Source organism: Scyliorhinus canicula, chromosome 21, assembly GCF_902713615.1.
Source record: "Scyliorhinus canicula chromosome 21, sScyCan1.1, whole genome shotgun sequence".
NCBI classification, from domain to species: domain Eukaryota; kingdom Metazoa; phylum Chordata; class Chondrichthyes; order Carcharhiniformes; family Scyliorhinidae; genus Scyliorhinus; species Scyliorhinus canicula.
Window position 1 is genome coordinate 58006799 of NC_052166.1, and position 17196 is coordinate 58023994.

At 45.2% G+C, this 17196-nt stretch overlaps 1 protein-coding gene across 11 annotated transcripts in view; it reads right to left on the bottom strand.

Annotated features, from left to right (window-relative positions):
• LOC119955494 (formin-binding protein 1) overlaps nt 1-17196 on the bottom strand; it is a 280892-nt gene that overhangs the window by 130647 nt on the left and 133049 nt on the right. For all 11 annotated transcript variants that reach the window (XM_038781726.1, XM_038781734.1, XM_038781730.1 and 8 more), the window contains exons 5-6: nt 6487-6549; nt 5558-5662 (exon numbers count right to left, since the gene is read on the bottom strand). In XM_038781726.1, coding sequence (XP_038637654.1) covers nt 5558-5662; nt 6487-6549 — 168 coding nt within the window. The remainder of the gene's footprint in view (nt 1-5557; nt 5663-6486; nt 6550-17196) is intronic.

Genomic DNA, 17196 nt, shown 5'->3' on the forward strand with positions numbered 1-17196 from the left:
ACCGTGCTGCCCACTGGGACCAGTCCTCAATAGGCGGGTCGAATGCCTCTAACCTCCCAAGAAACGGCATTTTTGAAATGGCAAGGCTTACCCTCCGAGTGGGTTAGCTGGTTTCCGCAAAATTCGTAGTTTACCTCATCGCCACTGTAGTAATCTACGGGAGGCAGGAGTTCCGTCACCACACCAATATTTATTTACAATAACGATATTACACGAGCAGCTACAAACAGTGATGCTAGCAGTCCAGTCAACTTAGACTGCTCACAAAGCCTACAGGTGATTATATGGGCCCCCTCAATTAGCTATCATTGAGGGAGCTCATACTCCAGTTGGCCAACCAATAAAGCCAATTGGAGTTCATTACACTATTGTACTTTAATCTGCTTGCAATATAGACCAATACTATTTAACTTCTTAACTGTTTACTGTACCTGCATGCTAACTGTCTGTGTTTATTGTTCAAGCACACCCAAGTCCCTTGAACATCAGCATTTACAAATTCCACACCTTTTCAAAAGTATTCAGCTTTTCTATTCTTATCACCCAAGTGGATTGTCTCACACTTCCCATCTTAGATTCCATCTGCCAACTTGCTGTCTGCTCACTTTGCCTCTCTATATCTCTTTTGCAGCCTCTTGACCTAGATTCTCACTACGCTTTGCATCATTAGCAAACTATAAGATACATTAACACAGATTCTATGCAGCTGAGGCCCTATCACTGATCCTTGCAGCACTCACTAGCCACAACTTGCCACCTTGAAAGTTCCCAATTTATCCCTACTCTCTTCTTCTTGTCAGTTAACCCATCTTCTATCGCAATTCCATCAGCCTTTATCTTGTGTATTGGCATCTTCTTGAATGCCTTTTAGAAAGCCAAGTAAACTACCTTTACTGGTTGCCTTTCTCTAATTGATTAGTTACATCTTCAAAAACTCAAATTTATCAAACACTATTTCTCTTTCCATGCTGACGTTGTCTGATCACAGCATGATTTTCAAAGACTTCCTTAGTGATAAATTCTGATGACACGGATGATCGAGTGGCCCCATGGATAACTCGAATCTTAAAATCAATTTATAGGAACCATGGGGGCGGCACCGTGGTTAGCACCGCTGCCTCACAGCTCCAGGGTCCCGGGTTCAATTCCGGCCTTTGGTGACTGTGTGGAGTTGGCACATTCTCTCAGTGTCTGCGTGGGTTTCCTCCGGGTGCTCCAGTTTCCTCTCACAGTCCAAAGATGAGCAGGTTAGGTGGATTGGCCGTGTTAAATTGTCCCTTAGTGTCCAAAAGGTTAGGTGGGGCTACTGGGTTATGGGGATAGGATGGAGGCGTGGGCTTAAATAGACCTCTTTCTGCAGTACAAATTCTCTGATTCTATGATCTCTTGGTGGTGCACAAACAAATGTAACCCTGCTGGAACATTATCCCAATTTTCTTCAAATTGTTGAAATGTTGAACAACTACTGCACTCGTTACAAAATATTAATAGTAAAACAAATGCTATCAGCCCAACGGTCGACCAATATTTCAAAGAGTTGATTTAAGTAAAAGAATAAGGAAGTCTTCATCTCAAATCTAAAAGTTGATTGATAGAAATTACTGTTTTATTTAAAAGACTGTTGCACTTCAAATTTTAAAAGTACACAATATTAACATGTAAACATTTAGCAATTGTTTACTTGTAAATCTGCCTTACAAATATTAAATGTTAATATTAATGGCTTCAACATTTTGAATACTTTTGCAGCTTTTAAAAAATAATCTTATTTTTCTTCAGGTGGTATTTGGCAGGAACTAGAAATATAATTTGCACAAAGAGCTTTGAATACTTGGTTGCGTTACGTCAGTGAATTATAGATTCCCTACAGTGCAGGAGGATATTCAGCCCAACGAGTCTGCACCGACCCTCTGAAAGAGGACCCTATCCTAGGCCCAATCCCCCCATTCTATCCACATAACCCCACCTAACCTTTTGGGCATTAAGGGGCAATTTTGTGAAGGCCACGAAGAATCCAGCATGAGGTGAAGGATAGAAAGAAATAACATTTGTTTACAATAACATATATTCACAACAGCAGCAGCAACTCCCTTGCTGCTCACCCCTCTCTAGCTGGTTCCAAACTGACCAGCTTTATTTATGCAGGGAATCTGCTAATGATTTCTCCGCCCCCCTCATTGGGGAAGCTCATACTCCCAAAGGATTGTGGGATTGCCATTAGGCCCCAGCAAGTGGTAAACAGGCAGGTTATAGCAGGCCAATCCACCTAACCTGCACATCTTTGGACTGTGGAGGGAAACCAGAGTAAATCCACACAGACATGGGGAGAATGTGCAAACTCTACCCAGAGAGTCACCCGAGGCTGGAATTGAACTCGGGTCCCTGGCGTTATGAGGCAGCAGTGCTAACCACTGTCCCTCCGTGCCGCCCTTCTTCAGTATTTAGGTTCATCAATTTTTCACAACTGATATTGTAATTCTCAAGAGATAAATTTTGTTAACATAGCTACAAATCTGTAAATTCTTAAAGGAAAAAGTGTGTAAACCTAAACTATTAAATATAATTTGCACACATTCACAGAAGTTCACTCTAAATCTAAGCTAGTTCTACATTTTTGTGGGTATGGTCACATGGGGCTTAGCATAAAATAAAGGCATTATTTGAGACACAGCATGGATGAGATATTCTAGACATGTGCAGTTATCAAACACTGTCCTCAGTGTTTTGTCATGTTGTTCCACATTCCATGCATTATGATAACCCTTTCAAACTCACTCGACTCTCCAGACACTGACTTAGATGATGCACTACTTTGGTTACATTTCAATACAGCGCAGTCTCTCAAATTTCTTTTAATTACTGGAGCCTCTCATTACTGGTATAATTTTCATAAATCATTTCTGAAAACTATTCACAGCCTTCAGATCATTTCTAAAGAAAGGAACCTAAAACTGGGCATAATATTCCAACTCCATCTGAACCAGAGATTTGTATAGCTTTGGTATTGTTTTCATTTTTGTACTCCGTCCCTGCCCCTAACTCTGGGATTTCTTCTTTATTTATTTATTCTATTTAATTTTGCTTTGTGTTATTAGCCCCGTATGTATTGCATGTCTTTTTTAACGTTAAGTTCCGTTGAACTCCAATTTCTTTTATCCAGACAAGAAACTCCAGCTTTTGCTGCAAATCCTTTTCTTTTGTGGAAATATGTCATCTTATTATTCATATTGTTATGCCCCCTTATCAGCCAATTTTTATCTGAAATTCCTGTTCCTTTTTCAATTCTTGTTGAAATTCTCTGTTCCCTACTCAAGTACCTTTAAATGTTCTCTCCCTTTTTAATCGTTTTTGTATAAATTGAGTCATTGGCCTGTAACTTCCTGGCTCCCCCGCGTCAGATTTGGGGGCATGCCCAAAGATGCGCAGGGGGATCCTTCTTGGAATTTCCCAGGTAAGAGTTTACCCAGCAATTGTCCAGAAGAGCTAGCTTCCCCTGGACAATTGCGCTGTGCAATTAACTTCACTAAATAAAATAAGTGAGCACGGGTTTGTGGGTGGAATTGCCAGCCAAGTAAATTTATTGGATCTTTGACAAAGAGTCATCAGACTCGAAAAGCTAGCTCTTTTCTCTCCCTACAGATGCTGTCAGACTTGCTGACATTTTCCAGCATTTTGCCTTTCGTTACAAATGATTGGAAATTTGGATTACATACAAGTACAACATGGTTGGGAATTTGAGCCCTGTTACTGATAGCTGATGAATGGTGAATAACATCATGCAGAAGCCATCATTACAAAATAAAATTTACAAACAGATTTCTTTCAATTTTAGAAATGCCTCGGAGACACTGAATCCTCCCAATCCATTTTTTGTTTTACCTTTTAAACTAGTGGACAACTAGCCTTTTTCATCTACTTGCTGAGATTTTCCAGCATTTTCCCTTTCGTTTCAGATTCCAGCATCCGCAGTAATTTGCTTTTCTCCAATCATTTGTGTTCCTGAGATTTTGCAACACCTGGCGTTGCATCAAGGTAGTAATAAACAGGACAAATGGGGAAGCAATGTGAGGCAAATGTTTTTTGAGTAGAGGAAAAACATTTAAAATAAAATAAAAGCCGAGGCACCAATCAGGGGATGATACAGCTGAAGGAGAAACTCGGCAAAGACCCATTTTCATTTCTAAATGATTATGGATTAACTTATTGCCTCACATTTATTTAAATTGGTGGATGAAGGAAAATGGATTGAAGGAATATTGGGAAGAGGGTGGGTTAACACAATTGGAACTACTTACTTGTGTGGAGAGCAAATGCCAATATGGACAAATGGCCCATTTCTGTGCAGTAATTTCCATGTAGAAACCAAATAATTGCTGCAGGCACTACAAAAATACCCTCACTCACATGTTTATTTTAGGTTACTCTTGATCCCCATTTATTTTACACTGAACAGCTATTTAGATAGAAAACATCACACCAACAGGAATAGTTGGCTAAACACTTCCAAAGTGTCAAATAGAACATAGAACATAGAACAATACAGCACAGAACAGGCCCTTCGGCCCTCAACGTTGTGCCGAGCCATGATCACCCTACTCAACACACGTATCCACCCTATACCCGTAACCCAACAACCCCCCCCCCCCCCCCTTAACCTTACTTTTTTATTAGGACACTACGGGCAATTGAGCATGGCCAATCCACCTAACCCGCACATCTTTGGACTGTGGGAGGAAACCGGAGCACCCGGAGGAAACCCACGCACACAGGGGAAGGACGTGCAGACTCCACACAGACAGTGAACCAGCCGGGAATCGAACCTGGGACCCTAGAGCTGTGAAGCATTTATGCTAACCACCATGCTACCCTGCTGCCCCAATTTTAAATACTTTGAATATCCTTTAATGAAAGCCAAACTGCTGTGGAATAAAAAAATATATTTACAATCCAAAAAACCTAAATGTACCTCTTGAACTCCCATTTTGGAACCATGGAACATATTTGCTTCAATAACTTCTGGTGAATCCATCTCCTGCTGGCTGTGATAAAGGAGGCTGACAACAGTGTTCTTTTCACACTCATGTAATATTGTCAGGAACAACATACAAGTCCAAAGTTGAAGATGGCCTAAAGTCCAAGTTCAATTACAGAAATGTAATCATTCTCAGAACTCCACTATACTAAACTCTGAATCTGTAGGTCACAGTCGGCCTGTCATTCCTAGCTATTAATCATTCAGTACACCTTGTAGCATAATGAGATGGTTAGATTCTTTCTCATTGGAGATGATAATTGCCTGGCACTTGAGAATGCAATTTTGCCAATAAATACATCATTTCAATTTAACTATTATTTCAGCTGTGTAAAAAATGAGCAGAAAGTAATTTTGACAAAAGTATTCCTCATCTATCACTTGTCACAAGAAATTGGAGGGTATTCGTTCCAAAATTACATATGCTTTTAAAAAAGTAAAGTTTGTCAATCTTTAAACCACAGGGCAGGTGACTAGACATATGTCAGCAACTTTGAACTATTTTGTTAGCCACTTTCAGCATACCTTCTCCACATCAGCCTTTGTTACGTTGATGTCATTATCCATTTTCTCAAAATGGAATTGAGCTCGTTCTGCTTCTTTACAATCTCTCTCAAACCTCCTTTTGCTCTATGAGAGAATATAATTTGGAATTAAGAGGAGCAATCCAGTCCAGCTCTGCCAGTTTTCAATATATGTATACATTTTGATGCTAGTCATTAAAATTGGAAACATTTTCTACTTCACATACAACACAGTACTTCTGATAACAGTTAATTTGGGATAGAGGACAGAATATTCTTTCTTCCGCAAAGTGAGCGCCAGATTTCTCTATTTTTATCTACTCCTTATTGAGTTTGCTGCCCAAGGTAGGTTGGCCACAATGTCTACCACAGATCGGGTAACTTCTGAATTCACCCCAGCCGGAACAGGAACCGGCACCAATCTGAACCACGCCATGTGACAACTGAGCTAAGGAGTCCGTGGCAATGTTCACTTTCACATTCACTTTACTTCAAGTTACTTCAGTTGTTGTGATGCATTCTTGCGCCTGGCCAGTCCCCTCCCCAAGGCATCTCACCACCACTAAAACATCACAGGCGAAATTGGGTGATGAAGGATTCTCAGTTTCTGGGTAAACTTCATTCTGTTAGATATCAATTCCATTACAGAAATTAGGATGTTATATGAAAACTGACTTCCGTATATAAGAACTGAAAATCATTTGCCCACAATCTTTAGCAGGAATAAAAAGATGTATCTCAAGTTAGGTAGCATTGAATGTTCTGAACAGAATGTTAAAAACCATCATAAACAGTTGTTGAGTTAATTTTAAATATACCTCTGTAGATGGTGGCATAACAAAAACCAAGTTAATTCTTGGTGACAATGAGAAGTGATATACTGCCTAGTAACCAAGTATGCACCAAATGTGAAATGAGTATCAAACTTACTGCCTCAAGTTGTTTCCAACAGCTTTCTATATGTTGCTGCGCCCTTCTCCCTTCTTGGAAATGCTGAAAGAGAACAAACATACATTAGTCTCTCTGTAAAAAGAAATGCTGGTTCCAAATGAGCAGTGGCACATAACCAATGGATAACTGCACTCTTTAAACTCCTTCTTTAATTCAAAGTTGCCTTCTCCTTTCAGGAGAATATCAGATGGGAAAATGTTGTTCTTTAAACTCCCTAGAAGATTCAAAGCTACATTCTCCTTTCAGGAGAATATTAGATGGAAAATGTTGTTCTTTAAACTCCCTCTATGATTCAAAGTTGCATTCTCGTTCCAGGAGAACATCAGATAGGAAAATTTTATGTTTAAATAACGTCAACAATTCTACAGCACAAACACTTGTATGATTCCTGGGATGGCGGGACTGATGTATGAGGAGAGGATGAATCGGTTAGGATTGTATTCGCTGGAGTTCAGAAGAATGAGGGGGTACCTGATAGAAACTTATAATATTCTAACAAGACTAGACAGGGTAGATGCAGGAAGGATGTTCCCGATGGTGGGTGTGTCCAGAACCAGGGGCGGAATTCTCCGACCCCCTGCAGGGTCGGAGAATCGCCGGGGGCCGGCGTAAATCCTGCCCCTGCCGTGGCCGGGGCGCTGGGTGATCGGACCCTGGGGGGTGCCCCCACGGTGGCCTGGCTCGTGATCGGGGCCCACCGATCGGCGGGCGGGCCAGTGCCATGGGGGCACTCTTTTTCTTCCGCCGCCGCCACGGCCTCCACCATGGCGGTAGCGGAAGAGACCCCCTACCGCGCATGCGCCGGTGGTGACGTCAGCGGCCTCTGACGCACCGGCGCATGCGCGAACCGGCGAAGGCCTTTCGGCCAGCCCCGACGCCGGCCGCCAAAGGCCGTTGGCGAGGTTTTGGCGCCAGTCCGCACCTTTGGGGATGCCCGACGCCGGAGTGGTTGGCGCCACTCCGCTACGTTGGGACCCCTCCGCCCCGCCGGGTAGGGGAGAATCCCGGCCCAGGAGTCACAGTCTGAGGATACAGAGAAGACCATTGAGGACTGAGATGAGGAGAAATGTCTTCACCCAGACAGTGGTGAGCCGGTGGAATTTGTTACCTCAGGAAGTAGTTGAGGCAAAAACATTGTATGTTTTGAAGAAGCAGTTAGATATGGGGCCTCACGGTAGCATGGTGGTTAGCATCAATGCTTCACAGCTCCAGTGTTCCCAGGTTCGATTCCCGGCTGGGTCACTGTCTGTGTGGAGTCTGCACGTCCTCCCCGTGTGTGCGTGGGTTTCCTCCGGGTGCTCCGGTTTCCTCCCACAGTCCAAAGATGTGCGGGTTAGGTGGATTGGCCATGATAAATTGCCCGTAGTGTAAGGTTAATGGGGGGATTGTTGGTTACCGGGTTACGTGGGTTTAAGTAGGGTGATCATTGCTCGGCACAACATCGAGGGCCGAAGGGCCTGTTCTGTGCTGTACTGTTCTATGTTCTATAGCACTTAGGTCAAAGGGGATCAAAGGATAACTGGGGTGGGAAAGCGAGAATAGGCTATTGAATCCGATGACCATAACCATGACCATAAAAACCATAAGACATAGGAGCAGAATTAGGCCACTCGGCCCATCAAGTCTGCTCCACCATTCAATCATGGCTGATATTTTTCTCATCCCCATTCTCCTGCCTTCTCCCCATAACCCCTGATCCCTTTATTGATCAAGACCTATCTATCCCTGTCTTAAAGACTCTCAGTGATTTGGCCTCCACAGCCTTCTGCGGCAAAGCGTTCCACAGATTCACCACCCTCTGGCTGAAGAAATTCCTCCTCATCTCTGTTTTAAAATATCATCCCTTTACTCTGAGATTGTGTCCTCTTCTTCTAGTTTTTCCTACAAGTGGAAACATTCTCTCCACTTCCACTCTATCCAGGCCTCGCAGTACCTTGTAAGTTTCAATAAGACCCCCCCTCATCCTTCTAAACTCCATGAGTACAGACCCAGAGTCCTCAACCGTTCCTCATACGACAAGCTCTTCATTCCAGGAATCATCTTTTGAACCTCCTCTGGACCTTTTCCAAGTCCAGCACATCCTTCCTTAAATACGGGGCCCAAAACTGCTCACAATACTCCTTATATAGCCTCAGAAGTGCATCCCTGATCTTGTATTCTAGTCCTCTCGACATGAATGCTAACATTAAATTTGTCTTCCTAACTGCCGACTGAACCTGCACGTTAACCTTAAGAGAATCGTGAATAAGGACTCCCAATACCTTTGTGCTTCTGATTCCCTAAGCATCTCCCCATTTAGAAAATAGTCGAAGCCTCCATTTCTCCTTCCAAAGTGCAAAACCTCACACTTTTCCACATTGTATTCCATCTGCCACTTCTTTGCCCACTCTCCTAGCCTGTCCAAGGCCTTCTGCAGCCCGCCTGCTTCTTCAATACTACCTGACCCTCTACAGATCTTTACATCATCTGCAAACTTAGCAACCATGCCTTCAGTTCCTTCCTCCAGATCATTAACGTACATTGTGAAAAGTTGTGGTCCCAGCACCGACCCCTGAGATACACCACTAGTTACCAGCTGCCATCCTGAAAAAGACCCCTTTATCCCCACTCTCTGTCTTCTGCCAGTCAGCCAATCCTCGATCCATGCCAGGATCTTACCCTTAACACCAATGCTCTTAACTTATTTAACAGTCTCCCATGGATAGAGGATTGGAGCATGGATAGAGGATTGGTTAATTAATAGAAAGCAAAGAGTTGGGATTAATGGGTGTTTCTCTGGTTGGCAATCAGTAGCTAGTGGTGTCCCTCAGGGATCCATGTTGGGCCCACAATTGTTCACAATTTACATAGATGATTTGGAGTTGGGGACCAAGGGCAATGTGTCCAAGTTTGCAGATGACACTAAGATGAGTGGTAAAGCGAAAAGTGCAGAGGATACTGGAAGTCTGCAGAGGGATTTGGATAGGTTAAGTGAATGGGCTAGGGTCTGGCAGATGGAATACAATGTTGACAAATGTGAGGTTATCCATTTTGGTAGGAATAACAGCAAACGGGATTATTATTTAAACGATAAAATATTAACGCATGCCGCTGTTCAGAGAGACTTGGGTGTGCTAGTGCATGAGTCACAGAAGGTTGGTTTACAAGTGCAACAGGTGATTAAGAAGGCAAATGGAATTTTGTCCTTCATTGCTAGAGGGATGGAGTTTAAGACTAGGGATGTTATGTTGCAATTGTATAAGGTGTTAGTGAGGCCACACCTGGAGTATTGTGTTCAGTTTTGGTCTCCTTACTTGAGAAAGGACGTACTGGCGCTGGAGGGTGTGCAGAGGAGATTCACTAGGTTAATCCCAGAGCTGAAGGGGTTGGATTATGAGGTGAGGTTGAGTAGACTGGGACTGTACTCGTTGGAATTTAGAAGGATGAGGGGGGATCTTATAGAAACATTTAAAATTATGAAGGGAATAGATAGGATAGATGCGGGCAGGTTGTTTCCACTGGCGGGTGACAGCAGAACTAGGGGACATAGCCTCAAAATAAGGGGAAGTAGATTTAGGGCTGAGTTTAGGAGGAACTTCTTCACCCAAAGGGTTGTGAATCTATGGAATTCCTTGCCCAGTGAAGCAGTTGAGGCTCCTTCATTACATGTTTTTAAGGTAAAGATAGATAGTTTTTTGAAGAATAAAGGGATTAAGGGTTATGGTGTTCGGGCCGGAAAGTGGAGCTGAGTCCACAAAAGATGAGCCATGATCTAATTGAATGGCGGAGCAGGCTCGAGGGGCCAGATGGCCTACTCCTGCTCCTAGTTCTTATGTTCTTATGTTCCATGCGGCACCTTGTCAAAGGCCTTCTGGAAATCGAAATAAATCAAGTCCACTGGTTCTGCTTTATCTACCTTCCGTATTACTTCCTAAAAGAACTCTAACAGATTTGTCAGATGTGACGTCCCCTTGACGAAGCCTTGCTGACTCAGTCCTATTTTATCATGCACTTCCAAGTACGCCACGATCTTATCTTTAATAATGGACGCTAAAATCTTATCAATGACCGAAGTCAGACTAACCGGCCTATAATTTCCTGTCTTCTGCCTCCCTCCCTTCTTAAACAGGGGTGTTATATTAGCCACTTTCCAGTCCTCTGGGCCCCTTCCTGCCTCCAGTGATTCCTGAAAGATCACCAATGCCTCCACAATCTCCTGAGCTATCTCTTTTAGAACTCTGGGATGTAGTCCATCCGGTCCAGGTGATTTATCCACCTTCAGACCTTTGTTTCCCCAGAACCTTCTTAGTAATGGTCACTGCACTCACCTCTGCCCCCTGGTTCTCCTGGCGCTCTGGCATCCCACTGGTGTCTTCCACCGTGAAAACTGATGCAAAGTAACTCTTCAGTTTGTCTGCCATTTCTTTGTTTCCTATTATTACTTCTCCAGCCACATTTTCCAGTGGTCCAATGTCTATTTTTGCCTCTCTCTTCCCTTTTATATATTGAAAAAAACCTCTTCCTATCTTCTTTTATATTACCAGCTAGCTGGCACTCATACTTCACCTTCTCCCCCCTTGTTACTTTTTCAGTTGTCCTCTGCGCGCTTTTACAGGCTTCCCAATCCGCTGGCTTCCCAATAATCCTCACCTCTTTGTATGCTTTTTCTTTAGCTCTCCTTAACTTTCCTCATCAGCCATGGATGCCTTGTCCTCCCCTTAGCATGCTTCCTCCTCCTTGGGATGAATTTCTGTTGTGCCTGCCAAATAATTCCCAAAAACCACTGCCATTGCTGTTCCAGTCTTCCCTGCTAGGCTTCTTTTCCAATCAACTCTGGCCAGCTCCTCCCTCATGTCTTTGTAGTTACCCTTATTTAATTGTAATACCATTACATCGGATTGCAGCTTCTCCCTCTCAAATTGCAGGGTAAATTCTATCATATTGTGGTCACTGCTCCCTGAGGGTACCTTCACCTTAAGTTCCCTAATCAAGTCTGCCTCATTGCACATCACCAAATCCAGAATTGCCTGTTCCCTAGTAAGCTCTTTCACAAGCTGTTCCAAAAGAAACATCGCCTAGACATTCCACAAATTCCTGTTCTTGGGATCCATTACTAACTTGATTTTCCCAGTCCACCTGCAGAGAAGTCCCCCATGATTATTATAATATTGCCTTTTTTACATGCCTTTTCTATCTCCTGATATATTTTATGCCCCACATCCAGACTACTGCTAGGGGTCTGTACATAATTCAGGGTCTTTTTACCTTTGCGATTCCTCAACTCTACCCACAGAGATTCTATGCCTTCTGATCCTATATAGCTCCTTGCTGTTGATTTAACTTCATTCCTTACTAACAATGCAACCCCGCCCCTTTTGCCCATCTGCCTGTCCTTTTGATAGGACACATATCCTTGGATATTTAGATCCCAGCCCTGATCCCCTTGCAGCCACGTCTCTGTGATGCCCACAACATCATACTGTCCAATTTCAATTTGTGCAACAAGCTAATTTATCGTATTCTGTATACTGCGTACATATTAGGTACAACACCCTCAATCCTGCATTGACCACTTGTCACCTTTTTTCTCTGCCTGAGGGTGATGTTGTTCTTTTATTTTGGTTCTCTTTTCCCCTTCAGTTATTACAACTTCTAAGCTCACATTCTGGTTCCCACACCCCTGCCATACTAGGTTAAATCCTCCTGAATGAATCTAGCAAACCTCCCAGCCAGGATATCGGTACATCTCCAGTTTAGAAGAGATCCCAATGGTCCAAAAATCCGAAACCCTCCCTCCTACACAACCAGTTTAGCCACATATTTAGCTGCTATTTCTAGCCTCACTGCCATACGGCATAGGGCGAAATCCTAAGATTACAACCCTAGAGGTCCTGCTTTTTTAGCTTACTGCCTAACTCCCTGAACTCCTTCTGCAGGACCTCATCACTCTCCCTGTCTATGTTGTTAGTACCAATGTGTAATACGACCTCTGGCTGTTCACCTCCCCCTTCAGGATGCCTGCTACCCGTTGAGAGACATCCTTGACCTTGGCAGAGAATGGTGGAGCAGGCTTGAAGGGCTAAATGGCCTCCTCCTGCACCTTTTTTCAATGTTTCTAATATTTTTTGCAGCTTTTAGTTACTAATCACATTTTCTAAAAGTATTAATGAAATTCAAGCCTGTTTTCTCACCATTAAATCTTTTTTCATTTACTGGTTTTCACATATGAATGTCTGTAAATCTCAAATGATTGCAGATTGCAAATCTGAGATAGATTTTATTTTAAAAGAGTTGGTGGGTTATGGGTGGAATTTTCTCACAACTTGTCAGTATCAGCCTCTGACTGAAAACTGACAGTATGCACACCTGAGTTTTCAGAGATCTTCTGACACTTTGAGAAAAATAAAAATAGTGCGGATTACGCTGTCACTGTGATAGGGTGGGCCTGGGCTCCACAGAGATCCGGTGCAATCTTCAAAGGGGACCCCGAGGACAATTAAAAATAATTTCTCCATAATCCATGTTGCCACCCCACCCATGGTCATCGGGGGCTCCAATCACCTCCCCAGCACAGGCATCGGGGGCTCCAACCATCTCCCCAGCACAGGCATCGGGGGCTCTAACCCCCGGCCCCACGTGGGCATTGGGGGCTCCAACCCCATGCCCCGCACAGGCATCGGGGGCTCTAACCTCCTGCCCCACGGAGGCATCGAGGGCTCCAACCCCCTGCCCCACGCAGGCATCGAGGGCTCCAGCCCCCTGCCCCGCGGAGGCATCGGGGGTTCTAACCCCCTGCCTCACGCAGGCATCGGGGGCTCCAACCCCCTGCCACGCACAGGCATCGGGGGCTCCAACACCCTGCCCCGCGTGGGCATTGGGGGCTCCAACCTCCTCCCCAGCACAGGCATCGGGGGCTCCAACCCCCTGCCCCGCACAGGCATCGGGGGCTCTAACCTCCTGCCCCGCGGAGGTATCGAGGGCTCCAACCCCCTGCCCCGCGCAGGCATCGAGGGCTCCAGCCCCCTGCCCCGCGGAGGCATCGAGGGCTCCAACCCCCTGCCCCGCGTGGGCATCGGGGGCTCCAACCCCCTGCCCCACGCAGGCATCAGGGGCTCCAACCCCCTGCCCCACGCAGGCATCGGGGGCTCCAACCCCCTGCCCCACGCAGGCATCAGGGGCTACAACCCCCTGCCCCGCACAGGCATCGGGGGTTCTAACCCCCTGCCCCACGCAGGCATCGGGGGCTCCAACCCCCTACCGCGCACAGGCATCGGGGGCTCCAACCCCCTGCCCCGCACAGGCATCGGGGGCTCCAACACCCTGCCCCGCGTGGGCATTGGGGGCTCCAACCTCCTCCCCAGCACAGGCATTGGGGGCTCTAACCCCCTGCCCCACGCAGGCATTGGGGGCTCCAACCCCCTGCCCCACGCAGGCATCGGGGGCTCCAACCCCCTGCCCCGCACAGGCATCGGGGGCTCCAACCACCTCTCCAGCACAGGCATCGGGAGCTCCAACCCCCTACCCCGCGGAGGCATCGGGGGCTCCAACCCCCTGCCCCGCGTGGGCATCGGGGGCTCCAACCCCCTACCCCGCACAGGCATCGGGGGCTCCAACCCCCTACCCCGCACAGGCATCGGGGCCTCCAACCCCCTACCCCGCACAGGCATCGGGGCCTCCAACCCCCTGCCCCGCACAGGCATCGGGGGCTCCAACCCCCTGCCCCACGCAGGCATCGGGGGCTCCAACCCTCTGCCCCGCGTGGGCATCGGGGGCTCCAACCCCCTGCCCCGCACAGGCATCGGGGGCTCCAACCCATCGGGGGCTCCAACCGCCTGCCCCGCACAGGCATCGGGGACTCCAACCCCCTGCCCCACACAGGCATCGGGGGCTCCAACCCCCTGCCCCACACAGGCATCGGGGGCTCCAACCCCCTGCCCCACACAGGCATCGGGGGCTCCAACCCCCTGCCCCGCACAGGCATCGGGGGCTCCATCGCCCTGCCCCGCGTGGGCATCGAAGGCTCCAACCTGCCTCACATGATGAATATTCACCAAAAATGTGATACGTAGTCAAGCCTTTAAGTATAGCCCATTATTATAATAAAGCTCACTGATGGAGGGATATTTTGTGGTAAAGCTATCGGACCTTGTCTCCTGACTATGATTAAAGGCTTTGGCTTCACCCCAAAGTGAACTCCATTATAATGTGCAGTTTATTTGACTCACAGAACTCCATTCTCGTTTTGGACTCCTTTGATCTTTTAACTTTTTTCATTATCAGTTCTGCCTCAGGGAAATGGTTGCTGGCATATCGTGCCTCTGGTAGCAGTCAACAGCTTTCCCAAACGGTAATTCTTCATCCGAGTGCCTAGTCAGATCTCTATTGGACAGTATCACAGTGTAGCATAACCAAATCTAATGCCATCTCCAACTGCCATCCACAAGTGAAACACTTTTCAGCAAAGGTTGCTGGATAGCAATTAGGAATTGGAATACGGCCAAGTTCTTCCCTTTTAAGACCTGGTTTATGGCACCTAACAGCTTTCTTGGATAAGGCCAAGTAACTCAGCATGGATTGAGAATTGAAATTGGGAGAATTGAACTCCACCTGAACTGTGTTGGGATGAGTGAGCGAGAGGATTTAAAAGTAAATAGTAGAGGCAAGGGATCAAGTTTGTGAAGATGTGATACATTAACTAGTGAAGGTGTGGCGAGAGCAATGTAGGAATATGGGAAATGATGATCAGAGCGTGGCAGGAAAGAACAGATTATAAAAAGCGAAGAGTGCACCAGCAGGTTTGGCGAGGTTACAAGAATAGTAAAAAGGCAGAACTAAAGGCTCTACATCTTGGCACACGAGTAGTGGGAGAGGCACCCCGAGTGAGGCACAGGCAGAGTGAGAGTGTGTATCGGGAACCAGTCAGAGCAAGAGTAGGCAGGCAGCGCAGGAATCTCCTGTGGCCATTCCTCTGCAAAACAGATATATTGCTTTGGATACTGTTGAGGGAATGGCCTCAGGAGAAAGCAGCAGCAGCCAACTTTGTTGCACCATGGTTGGTTCTTCTGTAGAGGGAGGAGTAAAAAATGTGAGAATGCAATAGTTATAGGAGATTCAATTGGAAGAGAAATAGGATAGGTGTTTATGTGACCGCAAATGATACTCCAGGATTGTATGTTGCCTCCGTGGTACTCGGGTAAAGGATGTCTCAGAGCAGTTACTGTACATTCTGGAAGGGGGAGGGTGAACAGCCAGTGATTGTGGCACACATTGGAACCAATGATATGGGTTTAAAAAAGGGAGGGTTTAAACTAGATTGGCAGCAGGATGGGAACCTAAGCAGAGTGACAAGGGAAAGAGAAACAAGGACAGTAATAAAAGAACGGTGAAATGCAAAATCAGTAGACAGGATAATCAAGAGTGAGAGGCAAACAGGGCCACAGTATAATAAAAAATTTGGGTGACTAAAGGAGTTATATCTTACGTTATATGCACGTAGCATTCGGAATAAGGTAGACGAATTGACGACACAAATTGAGATAAATGGATATGATCTCATAGCCACTGGGGAAACATGGTTACAAGATGATCAAAACTGGGAACTTAACATTCAGGAATATTTGACCTTTCAGAAGGGAAGGGAATAGCACTGTTAACAAGAGATTAAATGAAGAGAGCTGTGAGAGATGACCTAGTCTCAGATGATGTAGAGTTCATTAGGGTGGACATTTTTTAAAAACCGAGGGAAAAAAAGAGAGGTAGTGTGTAGACTCCCAAACAGTAGCCACACTGTAGGAAAGGGTATAAATGAACAAATAATAGGAGCATATGAAAAGAATAGAGCAACAATTATGGGTAACTTTAATCTTCATGTTGATTGGGTTAGTCCAGTTGGAATGGGAAGATGTACAAAGATTTGATAATAGTTTGGAGTTGAATTGTCTCAATCAATTCTTTTTATTTTGTTTGTTTGGAATCATGATTTAAGTTTTGATAAAGTACTCAGGCTAAAATTTGATTGTATCGCTTGTTGGCAAATTATAAGATTTTTTGTTAGACATTTTTCACATCTATAGAGATAAACAGTCTGAGGAAAAGAAAGGAATACGTTTTTTGGTTCATTTGTATTTTAATTATAGCAAGAAATGGAAACATTCGTGTCCAACCAAACCACACAAAATCCTGTTCAATAAAACACCTTATTTATGCTCACTCAGACCTACAGCCAAAACGAAGGGTTTGAGCATTCAGAGAAACCACTTCCTCCTGCTGGAGCCATCTTGTCATCGTGTACAGAAAACAAATAGGACTTAACTCTTACTGGCTGAAAACAAAAACTGCTAGAAATGTATAGCACTTCATGCATGTAATGTCGGAAAAAGAATGGCAGATTAACATTTCATGTGAAATTTTTAATGCTTTATATTTTGTTTTTCATATTTCAGAATTTCAAGAGGTTTTCTCTTCTCTTCTGCCCATATTAAAATGGACTTACATATTTTAAGCTGCAAATGCACCAGATGCATGCAAACGCAAGTTATTTTTTCTGTGCACATGCAGTGTAATGGTGCATACACATACTTGTTTTCCCCCACAGGTTTTTTTTAAGGTTAGAAATAGGTCAAATCACAAAGTGGGAAGGGGAATGGTTGTTCTCTATTAGCTCAATGTCAGCCTCGATTCTGCATCTTGGGGAAGCATTAGAACTGTGTG